At 41.6% G+C, this 23525-nt stretch overlaps 1 protein-coding gene and 1 long non-coding RNA gene across 2 annotated transcripts; one reads left to right on the top strand and one right to left on the bottom strand.

Annotated features, from left to right (window-relative positions):
* The first annotated feature begins 472 nt into the window (after positions 1-472).
* Positions 473-22394, top strand: POLE2 (DNA polymerase epsilon 2, accessory subunit). Its single transcript, XM_069783017.1, has 19 exons — positions 473-612; positions 3252-3352; positions 5695-5770; positions 7207-7284; positions 8508-8601; positions 10627-10701; positions 11897-11980; positions 12553-12609; positions 13036-13084; positions 14082-14154; positions 14748-14920; positions 16989-17078; positions 17280-17334; positions 18537-18596; positions 18694-18771; positions 19180-19288; positions 21076-21252; positions 21373-21440; positions 22257-22394. The coding sequence occupies exons 1-19, from the start codon at positions 545-547 to the stop codon at positions 22273-22275; spliced, it is 1584 nt and encodes a 527-aa protein (XP_069639118.1). The 5' UTR covers positions 473-544; the 3' UTR covers positions 22276-22394.
* On the bottom strand, positions 15481-17073 carry LOC138685359 (uncharacterized). Its single transcript, XR_011324581.1, has 2 exons — positions 16969-17073; positions 15481-16097 (listed from the first exon to the last, which is right to left on the bottom strand). It is a non-coding gene; the product is annotated as an uncharacterized lncRNA (long non-coding RNA).
* Positions 22395-23525: the final 1131 nt, after the last annotated feature.

Below are 23525 nucleotides of genomic sequence, written 5' to 3'. Positions count from 1 at the left end.
CTGGAGATGCAGTGCAACCTGCGCCAGAGCCTACAAGGAAAGAGGAGGGGGCAGAAGTGTTGTGAGCTACATCACCTGTAAGGCAACAAAATAATACCGTGCGTAATTTTATTGGGTAACTCGTGTCACCTGCAGCAAGTGTGTTTGGTGTCCTTAGCGTCACCTCGCTTTTTGGTTGTGAAATTCGCTAAAGAACAACTGTGCCTTCACTCTGGTGGGCAGCACGGCACAAAAGGGTGCCGTTCCCGAGGTGGCGGGGGCGGTAGCCATCCCTTCTCCCAGGACGTCGGAAAACGGGAGGCACCGACACCGCCCGGGGATGCCTCCCGCCGCCCGCAGGCACACAGCAAGGCCGCCGGGGGGTCGGCAGCCGGTCCGCCCTCCCGAGGGGGGGGTAACTCAGCCCCACGGTTCTCCAGGCGGAGCCCGGAGGGGCCGCGGGGTGTGGGAGAAGGGGGGAGCTGTCCCGCAGCCTCCGCCCGCCCCGGGGCCGGACCAGGGCGGCGGGGGGCGGCGCGGCGCCATTTGGCGCCAACAGCCCGTCATGGAGCCGGAGCGGCTCCGGCGCCGCTTGGGCTCGGCGTTCCGGCTGCGCGGGCTCCTGCTGCGGGCGTGAGTAGCGCCGGGAGAGTGGCGGGGGGGCACGGCCGATCAGACCGACCCGGGGGAGGCTCGCCCGGGTCAGGCTGGTCGGCCCGGGGACCCGGCTGGGCCCGGTAGCGGCCCCCGGTCCGGACACGCTCCGCCCGTGGGGGGGCCTCATACCTCCCTCACGGCCACCTCCCGCTTTCGGGGCGCGCCCCAGGGTCTCGCGTTGTGGGGATTTGGTCAGGGACAGGTCCGCGCCCCGCCATTGCCTCCTCGGGGATGCGGTGATGCCTTTCCCTCCTCTTCCTCGCCCCGGCACTGAGGCCTTCAGAGTCTCTCCTCCAAAGCCCTGTTGTTTTGCCTGTCCTTCTGCTGTGGGCCTCTTCGATCCCTCTCCACCCATGACCCGACTCACTGCAGCGCCCGCCGTGGGTTTAGGTAGCACCAAAAGCTGCCCTTGGCCTCCCCTTGGTACCCTCCCTGATGATGGTGCTGGATGTTTTGTTGTGTTTTTTTTTGGTCTGCTGCTGTCCCTGACAACTCTGGGATCTCTTTCCCGAGTTGCACTTGCCAGTTCTGTGTTCAGCATCTCTTACTAGAGGAAGAAACGGTATTTTGAAAGGTACCTAATAACGTGTATTAGTTAGAGATTGCAACGTCAAGGAAAAGTGATTTCTGCTTGCAGCGGAAGGTGTCATGATTTATAACAGTGCTTGGGGATCCGTTGCTCGTATTTTTCCCTTCAAGATCATGTGTTAATATTAGTTCCATTTTGTTTCTGGCGTGGATGGGATATGATTATTTTGGACAGTGTCCTGGCAATTTCATTAGTGAGGAGTCCAAGTTCAGAGCTCCCAACTCTCACAGTTAAATGAACTGAGACATTTTGAAGGTCAGGCAGTTAACCAAAATGCCAGTTTTGATTGGCTGACAGATGACATTAATAAGAAAATTGTTATCTTTAACTGCGAGACTGTAGTCTAAGGATGAGGGAAGAAGTGTATTTCTAATTCTCGCATTATTTAGAATTAAAATAATTCCAGTCTCAGAGATACTGATAAACTGGAGCAGGTCCTGCAGGGGGCTGTTAAGGTGGTCCTGGGCTGGAGCTCATGGTATGTAAGGGAAGCAGGAAGAGCTGGGTTTGCTCAGTCTGCAGAAAAGAGGGTGAAGATGGTCCAGCTGCCTAACTGGGACTTAGCGTGAAGGAGCCAGTGCACAGAGAAGGGGTGAGAGGCAGCAAGCACAGATTGCAACAGAAGAAATCCTGCTTGTCCAGTTCTAGTCCCCTCAGTTCAAGAGAGACATTGAAAAAATGGAGAGGCTGTATTGGAGGACCACCAAGATGATCCAGCTCTGGGGTCCTGAGCACAGGAAAGACATGGACCTGTTGGAGCAGGTCCAGAGGAGGGCCAGAAAAATGGTCATAGGGATGGAACACTTCTCCTGTGAGGACAGGCTGAGAGAGTTTGGGTTGTTCGGCCTGGAGAAGAGAAGGGTCCAGGGAGATCTTATTGCAGCATTTCAGTACTTAAAGGGGGCTTGCGAGAAAGATCGGGACAGGCTTTTTAGTAGGGCCTGTAGCGATAGAACAAGAGGTAATGGTTTTAAACTAAAACAGGGTAGATTCAGACTAGCTATAAGGAAGAAATTTTTTATGCTGAGGGTGGTGAAACACTGGCACAGGTTGCCCAGAGAGGTGGTCGATGCTCCTCCCTGGAAACATTCAAGGTCAGATTGGACGGGGCTCTGAGTAACATGGTCTAGTTGAAGATGTCCCTGCTCATGGCAGGGGGGTTGGACGACATGGCCTTTAAAGGTCCCTTCCAACCCAAACTATTGTATGATTCTATGATTAGAGGCTTGGAGAACTTGATGTGGAAAAAATGTGAAGGAGTTGGGTTTATTGAGCCTCAAGAAGGGAAGACTCAAGAGGATCTAATCCCAGTCTTCCTAAAAGGTGGTTATAGAGAAGACAGACATACTTTCTTCTCAAGGATGCACAGTGACAGGGCAAGAGGTAACGGGCACAAACTTAAAATAAAATCTTCACTGTAAGAACAATTTAACTTTGGAGTAGGTTGACTAGAGAAGTGGTGGAATCTCCCTCACTGGAAATACTCAAGACTTGGCTCAATGGGGCCCTGGATGGCATCATCTAAGTCCCTGCTTTCAGTAGACATTTGCACCAGATGGTCTCCAGAGGTCTCTTCTAATATGGACTTTTCTATATTCCTATGAAAAAGTTGTTCACAAAGAGAGTAGGTAAGCACCGGGACAGGGCTGAGAGAGGTTGTGAGATCTCCATCCTTGGAGATGTTCAGAATTTGACTGAACAGCGCTGTGAGCCATGTGACTGGCCTGTGCTATTAGAGCAGAAAGCTGGACCAGGAGACCTTAGAGGTCCCTTCTGACATAAGTCTTTCTATGATTGTATGAAGATGAGGTTCTCTGTACCTCCTTCTTATCCTCAATGTTTTCAATCCTGGTGATTTTTTTCTTTGACTTAAACTAGCGAAGTATTATGCAGTACTAATTATTTCTACTTTTTTAATCACAAGCCGTTTAGTGATTATGTTCACATCTGCCAAAATTGGCATAGTTTGTGTAAACTGTATTCAATATTAATTGCTTTTTGAGTTGACTTTCTTCATTGGAATTAGGGATGCTCTAAAGTATCTTACTGAAGCTCTTCAGTCCATCAATGAAGTAGAACTTGACAATGTAATTGAAAATGTCATTGATGCCGTCGAAAAACAGCCTTGTAAGTAAACAATTTATTTTTCTCAAGCTTGCTAAGTTTATTTTGTGCTTATAATGTTATTTCGACAAAGAATTACTGGCAGCATATACACTAAGGTGTCATTCTAGTCTACTGCGTTGTTCAAGATAAATGTATTTGTTGACATTTTGTTTTTTAAATACTGAAGTTTGTAGTGTCAGCAAAAGATAGTATAATTTTGCCATTTAAAAAGTTGGCAGCCTGGTACCTCCTGACTTTTCCAAGAGCAGTGAAATTTTTCAATGCCAGTTACTAAAAGCACCTAGCAGAGTTTGTATGGACATCTTTGCATCTGAAACTGTAATTTTAAATATTGAAATAAACCAAAGAAATAATGAGAAATTAATTCATTTGTTATTCAGTAGACCAGGTCCAGAAAAGGGTTAGGGTTGTTGACAGCTATAATCTAAGGAGCCTAGCGGTGAGTGCAAGAAGGAAACAGTTGCATTCCTTCGTTCAGAGATCACTGCCCTCGCATCCAAGTGGAACGGGAGATGCCAGTGCACCAGTATAATGGTCCAGCATATTAACTTAAACCAACTGTGGATGGAGTTAACCATCACCTGGATGTTCTCTGAAGCAGCAAGGCAGATGCTGATGTTCTGTTACGCCAACCTGATCTCGTGGTAGTAACACTGGGCAGAAGGTGCTGATAACAGTTGGGGCACTGTAGCACTGGAGAAGCTGTACCAGCTTGGCATGTGAAAGTATGTCAAATTCTATAAATTACTAAGTCCAAAAGTGCAATCCAGAAAACTCCTGGAAAATCCCATAAAAAACATGAGACACTCAAAGAGCTGAGCTTTTGCCGGTAAAGTTCTCATGACGCATTTGGTTCTGAGCATGCCTAAAAATCCATCATCTTGGCAGGAGTATTTTGTCTGGGGACTGCTTCCTGCTTAATTGGGACAGTATGTCCTGAGGTACACAGATCCAGTATCTCCGCTCCTGAGCGCCAAGAAAGGCATGGGCTAGTAGCTCAAAATATACCTGACACAGTCTGACAGCACGAAACATAGGAGTTGTAGCACCTTTAGTTAAAGAATGTGACTGACAGAGGTGGCACTGATGCCTGACATATATGTGTGTTTACTGATCAGAGCTCATGAGAACTAGGAAACTTGGGCTCACTTCCACTTTTTGGCTGAGGAGATTCAAATCCATATAAATGTAATCTAAAATAAATACTAGGCCTTAGGTGAGTTCAGGAAACCTTCCCAGCCTATCATATTTAATCATAATTAAATGAAGAGTGGGCACCTGCTTGTTCTATAGTTTTGCTAGAGCACGGACTACAGAAGTTACGACTATATTCTTACACTGGTCATGGGATAACAGATCATAGCTGATCAAACAAGGAGTAAAAGCAGTTTGAAGAACAGGTCCTGATCTAACATAAAGCCTACTGATACAAATTAATGCATCCACATTTTTGAACAAATTTGAGTCTGTACAGGAAGCTCTAGGGCCAGTGTAGTCAGTACACTCACCAACACTGGTCTTCGTCCAGGGTGTGATCTTGTGCTATGAATTCTCATATTGTCCAGCTAATGCCTGTGAGTTGTTTGAGGTTAGGGGTAGAGTTGCAATTCAGACATGCTGGTCTCTCTTGTGATTTCTGCTAGCTCCCTTAGTGCCCCTTTTGCTCTGCTATTCATCACTGTCTTACAGGAATTGTGATTTTAAGTCCCATTTCCTGATTAGGGAACTCAAGGGCAGGTTTTCATGTACTGGTTTCTGTTCCAGGAGCCCAGCAGTTAGGCTTGGCAATGCTGACCAAGGCCTTTTGTGAATCTGGATTGATTGGTCTTCCCTTCAAATTCAGAAAAACATTAGCATTTAGAAATATTTTTAAATTTCAGTTATCAGTTTAAATCCATGAAGACAACAACGTGCCTATCTCCAAAATTGTGTTAAACTGTTTGAATACTTATTTATGACAGCAATCTGTGTGATAATGTTCTGGAACAAAATTAACCTCCAGAATGTGAAAGCTCAGATCTAACGCATTTGTAGTATATTTGGCAGCTTTGCATAAACTATAATTGTCTTGTTCTCCATGTTTAGTGAATTAATGGTGGGCACAGTATGTGTGTGGGTTATTTTTTCGCTAGAGATGTATCCTTCTGGTAAGAATATTAAGTGATCCATTTGTAGAAAGAAAACAGTGTGTGTCATTAGCTTACTGAAAATATGCTTATTTGTGTGATATATTCCTCTGAGAAGACTGAACCATTTTTTGTAAAGTATTTGAGACCTACTTACTTACTTTCTTACTACTTTCCATAGGCTGCAGTTTTAATCCTTTGAAATTTTCTTTTCAGTGTCATCTAGTATGATCGAACAATCCACAGTGGAAGCAGCTGTCCAAGAATGTAGCCAGGCATCAGATGAAACTATGTACGGTAACATTATTTTTTTATTTGAGGTTTATGGGAGTTTGTATGCATTCCCTTTTTTCTTCTTGGGAAAGTAAATGTCAGGCATTTTCTGCAGTGCTACACATGCAGTAATTGCTTTGTGTGTTTGTCTTTCTGGTACTGTCTTTGAAGGTTAGTAATGTTCCTTCTTAGAAAATTTGTTCTCATGGATAGGCCTCCAGGGGATTCTAAATATAATGCTGACATTCTGGAATTAAAATGCTATGGTTATGTGTTACATGTGATGCAGGTTGAATATTAACCAATAAAATAAACCAACAGTTACAATGCAGACAGAACTTGTTATTTCTGTTTGTGTCTTTATTTCCTTTTCTCTAGATCAGAATTATCTAAGGTTATTTTTGTGCCTTTCATAAGATACTTCTTTTCTGAAAGCACTTAGAAAAGTTTTCCTCCATGGTGCTTGTTTCTGCTGTTTTTGTATAGCAGGGCTGCTTTTTGAAAACCGTGATTGATTTTGACTCTTTGATAACAAAGCGGAGCGCAATTACTTGAGTTTCTGAGAACTTTTATTTGTGACTGTGATGAATGTGTTTCCTTTAGTGTTTCTGTTGTGTATTGACATTGTAATGCAAAGCATGAAAATAAATGGTTTGCTAGGCATGTCAATTAGATACTGTGATCCCACAGTTTCTCAATATGAAGCAAATTTTTTTTTTACTTTTCTCCTTGTTGTTGGAACCTTTATGATGCAGATGGTTTGAATGTGGCTTTTCTTTGTGTCACTTTATATACTTGTCGTCTTTGCTCCAGAAATGAAGAGAAATCTGTACGCACAGATTCTCAGTGCAGAAAGTGAAGGGAAAAGCTCTACAGATCACAGGGCCAGCCTGTACAACTCTCTTGAATTATGTTGCAGAAAGCTTGAAGGCAAAGTTTTGTAATAAATGCACTCTGGAGCCTAAGACATCAGTGTCTGATAGGCAATGGTGGTTGTCCTGTGCTTGTAAGCCTTACTGAAGGTTCATGGGATAATTTTATCCACTCTGATGAATTTGATCCACTTACAGTAGGAGGGAAATGAGAGGTGTCAGAGAAGAGAGCCGAACCAGTAAATATAATGGGATCAACTCGATTAATGGTCTGAAGAGTTGTGCATGTCCATTGTTTAAACCTATTCACATTAACCATGCCAAAGCTGTTCTGTTGTCAAAAAAGATAGCAAAGGATGGTAAGGGAAAGCGATGTATCCCTCTCTCATTTCTAAATGAACTTCTGAAGAGTTTCCTTTTTGAATTAGAAGATGCAGTAGTATCCAATAAGTAGAGTGATGCAGGAGAAATGGTGATAGCACAGGGTGACAGTGAACAAAACAAATATAATTTTATTCAACATGTTTTGTTAGTGTTTGTTTCATCCACTTCAGATAATGTTGTAAATGTATTCTTATTTCAGAGAAAATGTTTTTAACATTATTGGAGCCTTTGATATTCCACGTTATATTTATAATTCAGAAAGGAAGAAGTTTGTACCGTAAGTCTTGCATATTTTAAGTTTCAACTATTTCTTGTTTTAGGAAAAAGCCTCTATTTCTATATGGTTAAAAGTCTGTTTTCTAATCTTTCCCTCTTGGGTCTGCTCATCTCAAGCCTGAGTGAGAAAGTGAGACAATTTGGTTTCTTAGTCTCTAAAGAACTAGTCAGACTCTGTGATAAATGCTGGCTCGTACATAAATGTGCCATTGGGTTTTTCCTAGTCCAGCAGGATGAAGCTGAAATGGTGACCTGTATCTCCTGCGGCAGTGTACTCTGTGCTGCCTATCATGTTACTGGCTCTGAAACTTTGGTGTTTATCAGATAGTAAAATGTCCAAACACGTTTATGCCATCTAATGAATAAAAGAGACAGTAAGGCTAAGGGCATACATCACTAAATGTGGTTTGGTTTTTTTTTTTTCCACATTTGGCTGTTTAATGTTTTTAAAATAAATGTGGTCTGTCACCTGTATTTATTTCTTAGACTGTAGCTTGCAACTCCCTGAAGACCTGGGGGATTTCTAAGGAGAGCTAAGAAAGAAAAATTAGGAGCAACTGGTGATTCTGGAGGCTGGAGAAAGGAAGAAGTAATTGGAAGAACTGGTTGTAAATATTTTGCTAGCTAAAGAATTTACCTTTAATAGCAAGCAGCCCAGACTGATCAGCCAAAAAGAAGCTGTGCTTTTGAAAAGCTTGAAGTGGTGTTAGCTGAGGAATGGGTAGTGGCGTTCATTGTGAGCGGTTACAGCACCCTTCATGCAATGTGCAATTCACATTCTAGCCTTGGTCCATGATTCTGCCAGTCCAGCAAAAGCAATCTGTGTGTTTGCAGTAATAGTTTTATTCCAGTGCCACTTTCTAGCTTTTCAGGCTATGGGAAGCAGAGAACTTCATGAAGACAATCTGCTAACCAAGAGGAAGAAAATAGTTTTGTTTGTGGCCGCTTAAAAGACATAACTGCTTTTTTAAAAACTGATTTCTGCAGAGTCCTGTTCAGGTGGAAAGATAAATCTCAAGGCCCGTGAGTTGGAGGGAAATTAAATTGATATAGCCTTCAAAATGCAGAAACACAGGATCCCTAGCAGAAATCTTCCTCATTGAGTAAATAAATTAGGCAGTAGTGTTATAGCTTTTGCAGCACCCTACAACTTTTAGATCAATAAGTCATTTTTGTGTGTGGAATGTACCTTTTTTAATCTTGGTTGTGTTAAACTTCTTGCAGACTATCAATGACCAACTTTCCTGTACCAAATTTATTTGGAACTGCCAGAGATAAAGCAGAGTTGTTTCGTGAACGCTACTCCATCTTACAACAGGTCAGAAAAAGTTTTGCTTTGTTTAACAAAATACACAAACAAAATGCTGGTTTTTATATTCTTACATGTACAACAGTGCTTTGTGTTGAGGTGCTTTTGTGAGCCACAGTTTAAATCTGAGTAAGAACAGGGTCTGTACTAAGGTTTATGAGTCTTCTAAATGTCACCATACAGCATGATGGATTCATGTGTTTTTGCATTTTAGCATCATGTCATAAGAGGGGATTATGTATTTTTACATGTGTCGTGCTCTTCTCCCTCCTGTAGTCTGGCTCTGTGCTACATTTGATTAGCACGTCATCATATGTAGTGCTTGTTGAGATAGTGCAAACCCGAAGCCCTGGGAAGCTCTCATTCAGGCTCCCCTTGAAGCACAGAAGTTCGCTTCTGGTTTAGTTCATTTATTCATCATCCAGTTTAAAAAATGTCCAGTGAGAGTCAGTCATCTCTTGGTGGCACATGCATCTTGTCTTGTGTTGTGAGCAACTTCAGAACAGGATTCCCCAACATGACTTGCTCTGCACCACTGTGACAGTAACTGCAGGTGCTGACAGCAGCTGTAGGTAGTGGCTCTGGACCAGGCTGTGCACACAGCTAGAAAGAGTCAGCCCCTCAGCACTTGCTGTCTGATTATCCCTCAGAACAAGGTCACAACCCTGTTCTCTCTTTTCTTCCACTCACCCCACAAGTTGGGATCCAACCCCATGTCACCTGCCTGCTTACTCACTGCTGCACTCTGCCCTGCCTCTGTTGTGCAGCCCAGTGGGAGCAGTGATGGGATGGGGAGTGAGGTGTTGATCCAAATGACTTGGCAGTTGTTTTTCAGGTGTCTGCATTAACTGCAGTGGTCTGATCCGCAGCACAGATCCCGCTCGGTGCTGGCAAGTACTGCGCAGACCTAACCGCCTGTGCGCAACCCTGCCTCCAAGTATGAGCAGAGAGCCTGGACGCAGGCAGACAGTGAGCACAACTTTTTGTCCGTGCTGCCCTGTAGGCAGCAGGGAGGCACCCGTCTGAACTGCGTGAACTGCTCGTTGTTTGGATTGTGTGGTAGTTGCGTGCACAGGGTCAGACACCCCAGAGCAGCAACAACTCTGTCTACCAGGCGATTTGCTGCCACTTAAGAGTATGTGTACTGCAATTTCGGAACCTCTGGCCTGGAAGACCAGTTAACCGTTAACTGAAGAAGCTTTAGTTCATACAAACAGTGATCAGGATTAGTGAAACCTGCTGGAATTGGCACACTCACACAAAACAGTTGGTTTCTGCAAACAGCAGCTGGAGGTGTCCATAGGGTATATATCCTGAAGCCTCTTTTCTCTAGACTGTATTGTGCTATTGCACCTCTTTGCCTGATGGTTTCACATAGACTCTCTGTTGTACAGGTTTTGCGTTTGGTTGTTTTATGTATTCCTTTCCGACCTCCAGAAAAGTGAAGGTTCAGGTCACTAAGTGGGTGAGGGCCGCTGATAGGAATTACTGTGTGTGTTACATGGGCTTGTAGCAATGGGTTCGTTCCAAGGGGAGGCTTTCAGACTGCATGAAAAACAGTGAAAGAAGTGAAAATTTCTAAAATGCATTTTTGTCATGCTCTCTGCATTTTATCTGTTAGTGTAGCTTGCTCCTGTTATTAAAAAAAAAAAAAAGCAAGCTTACCTTTAAGAGGCCCTGCTTTGAAGAGAAACCTGCTGTTTTCCACATAGTAGCATTTAATACAGTTTACTTCCCCTTGCTCTCTCACCCCTTCCTTCCAGGTAGTCAGCAATAACTTCTTTTAGAAGCATTACAGATGCTTTGATGTTACTTTTTTGGACTTAGTTTTATTGTCCAGTATTATTGATCATCTGTTTCTTAGAATCAAATTCTTGTCAAAAGAACTGATTATGCTCAACAAATTAAATGTTGCTGAATAAAATAGAATAAGAGAACTTTAAAGAGTATTTTGTACAGTGGTTGTAATGAAGTGGCTTTTTGACAGTGCTCATTTATTTTTAAACTGGATTACTTCAATTTTGGTTTCTGCAGAGGACTCATAGACATGAGTTGTTTACTCCTTCAGCAGTCGTTGCTCATCCTGATGACGGTAGTAGCAAATTCCAGGTAAAAAATCTTTTTTTTCTTGCAAAGGGAACTGCGCTTGTGTTACACTTTAATGCGGTAGTAGTTCTCCAGTGACATCTTAGTTTTACGTCCAATATGGGTAATCAATGGAAATGAGTTATTTTTGATCATTTTTAGCCTCTGTGTCAAAAATGCAGTTATTTGGCTTAGATCAGCATGATGACCAAACCACTGAAAAGCAGCTATGAAGTGCAAGAGAAACGTGGCTTCCTGAGGTGGAAGGGCATTAGCTGTTCAGCTTATCACACTTCGCTTCCCTCTGCTTGGGGACATCTTCCCTGCTTCTTTCTTTCATAAGCACTAAATTCACAAACGTGCAATTGAGTAAGGTCATAACTTTAGTCCGTTCTGTTCCTGTCTCAGCTTTCTCATATTAAGTGCTCTCGCTATATTATATAGTTTTTAAAAAAGATGAACGTGTGTGTGGGTGTCACTGGGTACCAAATAACAACTTTTGCTTTGCTCAACTTCCCTGCTTCTCCCTGTTCAGAGCATGCCATCATATAGAAAAAAGCAACTGACCGTAGCTGAGTCGAGCCTGCATCTCCATCCAGGCTTTATAGGCATCTTTCTCCCTTGACTGCTTCCTGTCCTCCCTGTCAGCAGTGGCAAATGCATTGCTTATGCTGGTGTCGTAGGAGGATTGTCTCTCTTAACTGCAGCTTGACAGACCAAAAAAAGTTTGTCCAGAAACCGCAGACAGCATGCTACGCAATGTCACCTGTATTACTCTGGAGTGTTCTCCGTCATCCATTTAAGGTTCTTCCATAAAAGTAGTTAGTGTTACTGTATGGGTGCAGGCTGGCCCTGTGGTTCAGATTGGATCCTGCTGAGGATCCAATTACTACAATTGACATTCTTAGGCAAGAGCAGAAATTGTCACTTGCTCTTTTCAGTTTTAATCCAGTTGTAAGCAAAATAATTACAATAAATGTTTACTTGCTAAGCAGTTCTTTATGCTAGCAGCCATTATTGGAAATCTTTTCTAAACTGTGCTACATTTGACATTCAGAAATGTGTCCCTGTTTTTTCTAATGAGCCTGTATTCTCTCATATCTCATTTGGGTATTTATGTAAAAAATTGTGCTGTGTGGTGCTTTGTCTTGCTTGCTTAAGAATAGATGCATGGAGAGTTTGATTTAGTTCTTATTTGATTCTTTGCCTTTGCTTCCAGCTTAGAACAATAGAAACTCTGTTGGGCAATACAGCTAAAGTGGGAGAAGTGATTGTGCTTGGGATGATAACTCAGCTTAAGGAGGTAGGTTGCTTTTTATTGTGGAGCATCTAGGTCAACATTCATTCAGTGTTATAATATATTAGAAAATGAGAAGACTTAAATATCTCACCACTTTATCCTGTCATATAAGTCAGTGGCAGAGCTCCCATCAACGTCAGTGGTGCAAGATCCATTCCCTAAGAAGAGACTTTTCCACAAGCAGTTGGTGCTAGTGTGTGAGGGAAAATGTCTTTGTCTTCTTGCTGCAGAATTTTGTAATGCTTTATGTCAGCAACCAGAACCAGTTCCATTTTGTAGGCATGCCCCTTCTTGAAATGCTGGAGCTTCCAATGACTGTGTTTGGACTTGCCATTGCATTGGACTGTGATTGTAGGGGAGGGGTGCGCCAGCAATCTAAACTGAAGCAGCTCAAAGGGAAGATGCTAAGATACACTTAATATAAACTACATTGTTTTCCATTTTGCCAGTGTGTTCTAAGTTTACAATATTAAAACCTGCTAAATTATTTCTAAATGCTGACTGATAGATGCTTCTGATTGAAGTGTTTGTGTGTTTGGGTATATTTTGCTTTATTAATTAATCCTGTTTTTTAGGGGAAGTTTTTCCTAGAAGACCCTACAGGAGTCATCCAGCTAGACCTTAGTAAAGCCATATCCTTTTTCTGTGATGTAAGAGTTAAGGAAATTTCCTATAGAACTGGAGGATTTTAAATTGAATAATAAACCAATAATAAACCAATAAACCAATACTGGCCATTAAAAATTACGTATTGAGAATTGCAGCTTTGTCTTTTTCTTTCTTTTCAAATTACTTGGTTGCTGCAGCTCAGCGCCCTTTCACAGAGACTGTTAGGACAAGGTTAGTATTCATCCTGGTGGAAGCAGAGCGTGTTCCCGTTTGCGGGCTGTTTATGAACTTACCTGCTCACACTGCCAGGTGATTGCCTGGCTCTGAAGGCAGCCTATGAACTTTCAGTAGTGTCCAAATGTATTACACCAGCTGGAAAGCAAACTTTGGCTAAGAACTAGTTTAAAAGTCCTGATCTAAGAAAAATATATTTCTTAACCTTTCTGCACCAGTTCCACAGTGGTTTATATACTGAATCATGCTTTGTTTTGGCAGAAGGTAAAGCAAACTCTTTTTTTTAGCTTGTAATAAGTTATTCTTTTAATGGCTGTTGCTGCAGTTACATGTCTGCCAGATGTGGCTGAACAGGCAAGTCTCATGTTGATGAGGCTTGGCCACAAGATGAGTTTGTGACTGAGATTTTTGGCCATAAGCCTTTCCTGTTACCTCATGGGCTCTAGAGGCAGAGAACGGAGCTCTGCGAAATTTGTGGTTTTAAGCGATGTCGGTGGCATGGGAGCATCTGTAGAATCTTTGAGGATTGGCCTTAGTTAGCCTGGCTCCAACATGCTTGAAGGAGATATGACTAGATTAGGAAGACAGACTAGAATAACCAAACAGTATGATTTAACAATCTGAAAATGCTGCTTTCTGTTGGCAAAGCTTTGGTCGTTCAGAGGCTTTAATGAGTCTTCTTATTAAGATGATGTAAGGGCTTGCAGTTTTGGAGCCTTGTTTTAGCAAAATAATGGACATTGCTGTTTGTAGAGTATTACTCTGTGCGATATGCATAATCCCAGTCTCTTTTCTAATAATGTGTTTTATGTTTAAAATTTATGAAGTAAATAGAAGTTAGGAGCACAAATGATAGGATAAGACCCTAATACTTCCTCTTAACAGGTGGGACAGTTCGTGAGAAAGGGTGCAATTTGATGGAGGCTTTTCTGAGGCAGGGCCAGCAAAAATGATTCCTGTCCCCCTACATTCTTACTCGGTTGGGTTGAGAAGGTTGTTTATGTGGCTGTGCAGCAAATCCATTCAAAGAAGTGTCTGGGGTAAAAAAATAGTTGGTTTCTTGCTCAGCCTGTTTTTCAGCCAGATAGTTCCCTGGTCTGGTTCACCACTAAACAGCACAGGGACTGGTGCTATCACAAGAGAGGGATTGATGGAGGCTGGAACTAGCTATGCAGCACAGCTGCCAACTGTCTGACTAATGTCTAGGACGTGATGTTGTTAGAAAAACTAAAGGTTATTTTGTTGTTCAAAAATCTCTTAGGTTGGTATGAAGATGAAGTTTTTCATGTGAATGCTTTTGGATTTCCGCCTACTGAGCCTTCTGCTACCACTAGGTATAAAACTGACTTTCGGCAGCCTCACTCCATATTTTGTTAGAGGTTTCTAAGTAAGCGCATTATTATTTTAGAACTTCTGTGACATTAAAGTATGCTATTCTTCCTCCTCCACAAATGCTTCAAAATAAATACAATTTTAAGGAAGCAATTCTGGGACTTGCTGGTCTACTTGGACCAGTACTAAAGTCTGTAGTGTTAGCAGAAGAACCCTTCCAAAGGCCATTGGGTTCTGCATATTAACAGCAATTGGGATCTAAGCCCTTCTCAATTGCAAAACTAGATTAACTATTACATGGAAGTAAGAAATTCCTTGTTGCTCAAAGAATGGATGTGGGAAAGAACCCAGGATAAATATTACTCTGAGATGATCTGCTAGGTTATGGCAGGGCAGCACCCCTGCTTTATGTCTAGGTGGCTGCCATTTCTCTTCCTTGGTTTCTCCATGAAGTACTAAATTATTATTGATCCCATCTGAGGTACCTATCAATATAATAATAATAATAAATTAAAATGTTTTAAGTGAATCATAATCAAAACTACTAATGATTTGGGGAAAAAACAGAACTAACTTGAATATTTTAATGATGTAGAGCCTTCTATGGGAATGTAAACTTCTTTGGAGGGCCTTCTTCAGCTTCAGTAAAGGCTTCTGCAAAACTAAAGGAGCTGGAGGATGAAAATGAAGATGCCATGTTTGTATTCCTTTCTGATGTATGGCTGGACCAAGCAGAAGTACTGGAAAAGCTTCACACGATGTTTTCGGGTAGGTGAGAACTGCTTTAACTGTGAGCCTTGTTTTAGAGAATTTTTACCATTTTCCTTAGCCCTTAGCAGCCTTGATGGGTGGAGCTGATGAGTGCAGCAAAGCAGTCTGATGCCTAGCTGGTCCTTGGTTCCCAGCTGTGGCTGTGTCCCCAGCTTGACATGGGCTGGGAATTCTGACCCCATGGTGAGCTAATTCAGGGAATACCTCAGCAGAAGACTAATTGCCTTTGTTGGAGAATTAGTTTTATGCTGGTTTAGCTTTGTGACCTCTTCATCATGTGGTTGCTCATGTGAGCATCCCTGACAGTCAGAGGAAGCTAGACAGTGTACAACTGATGGCAAGACAGTGGGTTGTGTGCCTTTTTTCAAAAGTATACTTTTAAGTGAAAAAGTCAGGCAACAATTTTCAAGAGTTCTGTTATTACTGTATTCTGTGTTTTTGATGAACTTCCATTTTGAGAAAGCTAGAATAAGCCCAACTGTTGCATTTTTTTGTAGGATCCCACTGAACCCAAGCCCAAAGCCAGTGAAGTCTCGCTCTAATTTTGGTGACAGCTATTTGCATTTCATGGTTGCTATTGTATTTATTTTGGATCTTTCTCTAACAGTTTTAAAAATTGGATTGTATTATATTTTTGCAAGCTGACACTTACTTTTCATAAATCACTTAGTACTAACACTGTTTGGACAGTAGCCATTTTATGTGCTGTGACACGAATGTTTCCCTTGCTTGTGAAAGTTCTTCCTAGGCTTAGTTTAAAGAAAACCTCTTACTTCACTGGAGATCAGCAGTCCCTCGAATGCTTTCTGGTTCTACCAATGAAAAAATGTCGGTTACTCTTAAAATATGAACTGTTTCTTCCACGGGTCATTACATTAGTAATGTTGACAACATTTGGATAGCAAGCATCTGCGAGATCTGTGAATTGCTTCTTTGTATTCCAGAGCAGTTTTGGAACAGCTTGTCCTGTCTGTCTTGGGTAGAATGGAAGTGTGAGAAGGTGGCTGCTTTAAAAATAAGCAACATAAAATTAAGGGTGGGAAACTGCTACTCACCTAAAGAAAATTAGACACAAATTACCACACTCATCCAGAAGTTACGAAACCAGTTCCCTATCTTGATCAAAGTTGGCAAGATCCTGAAGCAAACTGAACTTGACCTAAGATTGCATATGCTGAAGTAATAAAAGGACTTTGGTCAGTGAGTTTAATATACTGAACTCAACTGGCAAAGATACATACATTGCATTTACTATTTTGAGACTTTTTTTAACAGGCAAGTAATAAGCTTCATATTTGTAAACTAAAAATAATAGCTGAGTGGAATAGGAAGGAAAAAACATCGATGAGCCATTTCTCTGGTGTAAACAATTCTGTCCTATTTACCAACTGGATTGAAAAATAGTGAAGTAAATCCAAGTCTGGTACTGCATGTTAGGGAAATAGAGAGTAACCTGGAACGTGAGAGGAATGCCCGAGTAGATGTTTTTATTTTTATGTTAGGGAAAGGGAATTGGGTTTCTTTTTTCACTCTTTGCTGTAAAGCATGTGTTTCTGTGTGATTAGTGATATTGTGAGGATTCATCAGATTCTTAAAATGCTCAGGCAATTCCTGTTACTGTTGCTTTATAATGCCAAAGAGCAAATTAAATGTTGGTAGAGCCCTTGAACTGGAATAATGCATGGAGGTTAATAGTAATCCATTGGTACCTACTCACTATTTTTCTCTTTAAGGAAAGAGTGCATTTTAAAATTCTATTATTTATTATAATTGTACTTTGTGTAATTATATGACTGGGGCAGTAGTTAGTTGGATACACACGAACAGTGGTGTTGGAACTGGGCCTGTAAATAACAGAGGGCTTCCTTGAAGTGATGTGTGTACATTGCCATCATCCTTTTTAAGCTAACAAAAGCCTGTATCAAGAAAATAGTTCAGGTGTATTAATAGCAGCAGAGCTTGAAGTGCTGTTTTGGTTTCTGACTTTCATGGAATGGAGGGGACACTGAATGCTGAAAGATACTGAAGTGAATGGATATACTCACAGGTAACTCTCTTTTCCCAGGTTATTCCTCTGCACCTCCAACCTGCTTTTTCTTTTGTGGAAACTTTTCATCTGCACCATATGGAAAAAATCAAATTCAGTCACTGAAAGGTAGGGAAGTCTTTGTATACAGTCAGACATGTACATTAAATTAAAATGATGATGGCAAAACAAATTAAGAGAGCAGGAAAGAAACCCTTATTTTCTAAGTGACGCATTTTTTAATGTACTGAAGTATAGGGGTGATTCATATAATGTGTGTTTGTTGTCTAACCAGGTGTTGTATCATGGATTTTTTTTTCCTGAGTCTAGGTTCTTTGAAGGCTCTTGCAGATATTATATGTGAATATCCCAGCATTCATAAAAGGTACCCAGCAAAGTGCTATGAAAAGGGACATTTGTTTATTTTGTGAAACCTTTGCTTTAATTACTTTAAGAAGCTAACAGATACCATGTTTTCTCATTATTGTGAGCCAGCTGTGATCAGATAGCAAGCTGGTCTTGTAACAGGCCTGTAAGTTTGTTTTGGGAGCAGTGTAAGGTTTTGATTTTATCTAAAATAGCTTGATTGTGGAAGCTGCTATTGAGGGAGCAAAGGTGAAACTGCCTCTCCCTGGAACGTTTTTCACATGGATTAAAGTGGCCTGTGATTCCCCGAAAGTGCTATTTGGGTGAGCCCTTTTCTCCTGCAATTCCCTTGAAATCAGCAGGGTTCTGCCCAAGCAGTGCTGCTTTATAAACTCACATTGAAGTTTTGATACTGGTACGAGCACCTACAGGCCTTCTATACCAGCCATGGCAAAAGTAATCTGAAACACTGACTGCTGCCTACATGGAGGCATCTCATTTCTATCTTTTCCATTCTTGCATACACAGTTCTCCACGGCCGCTAATTTGAGAACTAACCAAAGCAACGCAATCCTGCAAAGGAATCTTTTATTTATCCCTTCTGTGTCCCTGCTCTGTGGGAGCCCCATTCCAGGCCTGGAGAACTAAATCTCTTCTACAGATATTTGAATATACAAATAAAAGTAAAATGGCCAGGCAGCCAGGCTTATCCTTTCTGGCTTCTGATCTTTGAATTAGTAACAGTAGCACCTAAGTAGACCTAGTTTCTAGAATGGGCCCCAAAAGCAGGAATGGCCACAGCCTGCGGCTCTTGAGCTCTGTGGGAGATGTAAGCAAGCGTATCTCCTGTACTGATCCTGTCTCCCAGTGGGGCTTTCTTGGTGTGCTGCTGCTGGATTGTCTGGGGTCCCTTTATTGGATCCTGGAGCCCATTACCACTGAGTCCTGAGCCAGGCTGCACACCTGGTCTGTCTCCCTTCCCACAGTCAGTTCCCCTTGCACGGTGAACAGCTTTTAAGGTTTCCTCCACTTTAGTGAGGAATGAATATGTATCTTACACCTTAGCTGTGATTTATGTGGTTCTTAAGGTCAGAAAGAGCTGTCATCTCAGCCCCAGAATAGGTTATTTGCATGCATCTGTGGAGTAATGGCTGTATGTAACCAATGTTTAGATACTTCAAGGATCATTTTGTTAAAAGTGATACGTTGAACTTTTTACAGTAGTCGATTTGTGTTTGTTCCTGGCCCTGAAGACCCTGGTCCTGGTTCTATTTTACCGAGGTCAGTTTGCTTTCCTTTCTCAAATTTTGGAATTTTGAATTAAATAGTTAAAGAAGGTAAGAGTCTTGGTTGATACATCTGTTGCTATTTATTTTAGGCCTCCCCTGGCTGAAAATATTACTCAGGAATTCAGACAGCTGGTGCCATTTTCAGTTTTCACCACAAATCCTTGCAGGTAACACTGTAACTTACTGCCATTTTTCATGTTTTGTTTTTTTTTTTTCCTGAATGACTAATGTATGTGCAGATGTAATTTTCAAAAATTACAAATTTTGAAAAAATCTGTCTTAAATTTTTCAAATTATTAGAATTCCTCACTTGCATTAATTGTAACTAGTTTTAAATACATTAATACATTAATAAATTAGTGATGAAAGGAAGTAGTGCTAAAAGTTTGATAGCGAGTATCAGAAGCATCATGTTTTTTCTGAATCTGGAGAGAATGAAGGGAAGATGGGAAAGTATTATTTTAATTGAAATGTGCTTTTTCATTTTGCTGTATTAGAGGGAGATCAACTTTATAATGCAGCTCCCTATCTTTTAGTTTCATCTCAATTTAATTTTATTAATGTTTTCCATTTAGGATTCAATATTGCACCCAAGAAATAATTATCTTTCGTGAAGATTTGGTAAACAAAATGTGCAGAAACTGTGTCCGCTTCCCTAGCAGCAACATGGACATTCCCAACCATGTGAGTGAGTTGTGTTCAGCACTTCTTGCTAAGATCTCCTTGACTTCTTTTTTAATCAGCAGGTCTGCATTTAGGGCACTCTGATCCACATTCTCACGACGCCTTGCAAGAGTAACCAAGAGGGATTGTAAGAAGGATCTATACGTTTAGTATTATTACCTTCATTTCCATCTTGACAATAAGATAACTGAAACAGTGATACTGATTGATGGCATTGAGTCATCCTGACTGTCCCACTGCAGGTGCCCTTGAATGCAGAACTTCATAGCAGCTGACTCTTGGTGTATGTGCACCAGCGATGAATGTCGTACCAAGAAACATTGATTCCTAAAGGCAAAGTTTAATACAAATTACTTTTTTTTTTTAAGATGTGATCAATTAACCAGTGACATTTGCAGTAAAGCAGCATGTCACTTTTCCAAAAGGTCATCTGCTTCTTCTGCCTTCTCACTTTGACGTCTTAATCCTGCTTTTGATACATCGCCACAGCACTCTGAGTTATGATTCTAGTTAATGAATGCACAGCAGGAGTTGATGGGACTTACTGATATAATTGAATGAGAATGATCCAGGCAGTACTGGCTCATTGCAGTGATGGATGGAGTCTGTTTCTATTTATTTTATAGGGTTTTTGTTTGTTTGTTTGATTCAGAAACTTATTTTAGCTCTTTCTTCCTTTGTTCCATCATGAAAGTGCTCAGTTTCTTTGTGAACACAGGGAAGCTATTGGGGACGCTGATGCACCTTGTTTTTAGTGTGCACATTTGCATACATATGTATGTGTATGCTGCAAGCCATCACTTCCCTGTACTCATACAGGGCTTTCTCATGCTTGGAAAGGAAGGAATCGTGAAAGAAATGTAGAATTATGTATTGCAAAGCTTTCTGCAGATAAGTGTATTGGGTCGCTTTTGCCTACTTCAGTTTTTCTCTGCCTTTTCTGCCAGTTATTAGTTTTTCAATTCAGCCATCGGTGTAAAAAGATCAATGAGAGAGGGAGATTTTGTTACTAACATTAGATTGAATTAATAGTGACTTTAGGCCTTGTACAGTGTTAGTGGACTAACTGGGCCTATGCTTGGTACATCATTTTCTTTCAACAGCAGACCCTTTCACCAAGCTGCTGTAGTGACTTTGGGAAAAATGGAGCCTAATGGCAGCTACATGATTGATTAGAGATAATAAAAGCTTTCAAGGGGCTTGAGGAGAGAGTTTCAGGAACCAAAATAGCCTGGCTGGAATTTGCTAGATGAAAAGGGGAATTTCAGGGGGCAGCTGGTGTCTGGACCAGGGCAACTCCCAGAACAGCCAAAGGAATTGAAATCATTTGAGAATTGAATTATTTCCTCAGTTCAGGGAAGAGACTGTGTTTAAGTGTGGGTCTTGTCGTTAACCGGTACTATGAGGGAAGCCATGAGGAAAAAAAAAAAAAAGCACAAAATGAAAGTTATGGTAGCGTTTATACTTCCTGGGCTGGAGGAACAGGTAAGCAGATTCTCTCTATTGGAGAGTCTGATGGATGAAATAGTTTTGACATCTTCAAATATTGGCTGATATGCTTTAGAAAGGACTTTGTGTATTAAAAAGAAAACACAACAAACAGAACAGCAGCTGACTGTTGTAGGGGAGTTGCTGCTTTACTCTAGAAATCGTTAATAATCAGAGGGAGTGAGATACACAAAAAACATTTCCACATTCAAAGCTTCTTTATTAACAGGGCGTTAGCATTGGCAGGAATGAATTTGACTTGTAGAGAATGGTTCAAACTATTTATGTTTATCTTGCAGTTTGTAAAGACTATATTATCACAAGGACATCTGACACCACTTCCGCTGTACGTTAGCCCAGTGTACTGGGCTTATGACTACTCCCTGAGGGTATATCCTCTGCCAGATGTGCTCATCATTGCAGATAAATACGACCCATTCACCGTCACCAACACTGACTGCCTTTGCATAAATCCTGTAAGATTTCCTTATGCTTTACCAAAATAAGAAGGGGGTGCAGTCACATTCAAGTGTGTCTCTTACTATTTGTACAGTATTTTGCTTACACAAGTGTGGTGTATACATTTTTCTTTACAGGGTTCATTTCCTAGAAGTGGGTTTTCATTCAAGGTATTCTACCCCTCCAACAAGACAGTTGAAGACAGGTAAATATATTCACTTTCTCATTTAAAAGAAAGCATCTTTGTATTTGCTGACTTTCTGATTATCAGGAGGAACACAGAAGATCAGTTATATAAACAGAGTGAATGTTCTAGCAGTTTAATGCTTCATACTTAGGCAGTGTAAGAAATCCAAATGCCTAGAACTAAAAAAATAAATTTAGAAATTACAGTGAAAATAACAATGATGAGAAGCATGATCCAGAAGTTACAGGACAGATAGACTGTACTATATGATCCTCAGTAACTGAGACCCAGTTGGGAAACAGATTCATTCATGCTTGTTACATAGGTTAATTACACTTAGGAACAATTTTTGGTTCATTTTGTGATCATCATCAAGCCCAGAAGCCACTTTCATACTTTGATTTCATGTATTTAAAATCTGTACTTATTCATTCCAACTGTGGTCTTCCAATGACTGGAAAAAAGGCCAGCTGCAACACCAAAAAGTATTAAAAAGTATCAAAGGTCTTACAACTGAGATGAAAATTTGCCTGTTTGAAATAATGATGGGGTAACCCAACGGGAACCTTGTCTGATTCAGTTTCATGCCTTGTTGCAGAACCTGTGTTTTTCTCAAATGGGAGTGTATAACAGCCCCCACCCTCACAAGGGAATTGATAATAGATCGACCCATGTAATCTTTACTTGAATATAGAAAATATCATACCATGAGATGCTTTCGGTCTTCAAATAGTTTAAAACATTATCAGATCTTTCGTAGATCAAGAAATATAATAGTATTGTGAACTATCTTTTAAAAAAAACCTAAATACTGTTTTTGTTTGGTATTTTCAGCAAGCTTCAGGGTCTCTGAATTTCTGCAAGACTGCAAAAAGGGAGCGAGCCTCTGTAAAGCGAACTGTAGCACTCATTTGAGATGGAGTGATTTTTATGATGTATTACAGACTGTTTATAATAAATGTCAAAGCCAAACATGGTGTATTTTGTACACAAACTCTTACAGGAATAGGTACTGGTGTTAGTTTAGATAAAATTTAGAGTCACAGTGAAGATGAATTGGCAAAGCATAATAAAGGAAGGCAACTGGAGAAACCAAATGCATGTATATCAAACAGGAAATACCTATCTTTTAAAAAAAGAAGTTAAAGATAGGGAGAACTTTGTCTTTCACCGTGCTGAGTTGAAGTGATAGCTAGTTATCTACAGGAGATACTGGAAATGTGGGCTAGGGTTTTTCTTTGGACAGGAAAGGTCTAGAGAAGATTATGAGCTGTTCTTTACTGATGGCAGGATATAATCTGTTTGCGGATACTGTTACGCAGGCAGGGCGAGGAGAGGTAAGAGGAACAAGGACATGGTCCTTTGAAATTTCTGCAGGAGGCCAGGGGCAGGAAATCTTGCTGAAGGAGCAATCGGGAAGGTGGGAAAGAGTCAGGTCCTGGCAGCGCTGACTTCTGCATCAGCAGTTGGTTTGGCTTACAGCGGAGAGCAGCCTCTCGGCACGTGAACTCGGTCCCTTTTCGATGAAACTAAGAAAAAACCTGCTCTGGCTGCTTGTGGGCATCGAGACCAGGGGAGCAGACTGGTGCCACCCCAAATTGCCCAAATCAGGTGTAGAGCAGACAGGGGACCCTCAGCACCAGCTGTTTTGTTTCACAGACCCCTTCCTGCTGTGCTGGCATCGACACGAATGTGGCTCAGGGGGCAGAAGCAGGGAGAGGACAGCGGTGGGGTGTGGATGGAAGCCGGGTACAAGAGGTGCGAGCTGAACTTGTGGATCTAAACCCAAACCGCAGGAGAGACTGCGCCAGCACTGCTGACCCTGGGCCAGGAGGGGGTGGCACTGCTAGCTCAGAGCTGCGGGAGAGGAGGGGGAGTGTGAGCCACTCCTGTGGCAGACAGGGGCGAGGGCTGAGAGCCGCCGCTGAAGGGGAAAGGCTGAGCGAGGATGGAGGGCTCTGAAGTGGAGAGGGCTCTGAAGTGGAGAGGACTCGGCTCTGAGGAAGACCACCAGGGAAAGAGCCCGCCGTGTTGTTTGGCTTATCCCGTATCCATAGTAACTGGCCGGAAGGGTCAGGCGGCGCCATCTTGTTTACTGTCACC

Source organism: Haliaeetus albicilla, chromosome 5 (assembly GCF_947461875.1).
Source record: "Haliaeetus albicilla chromosome 5, bHalAlb1.1, whole genome shotgun sequence".
NCBI classification, from domain to species: Eukaryota; Metazoa; Chordata; class Aves; order Accipitriformes; family Accipitridae; genus Haliaeetus; species Haliaeetus albicilla.
The sequence above is the reverse complement of the archived record's forward strand: the minus strand, read 5'-3'. Positions and strand labels throughout refer to the sequence as shown.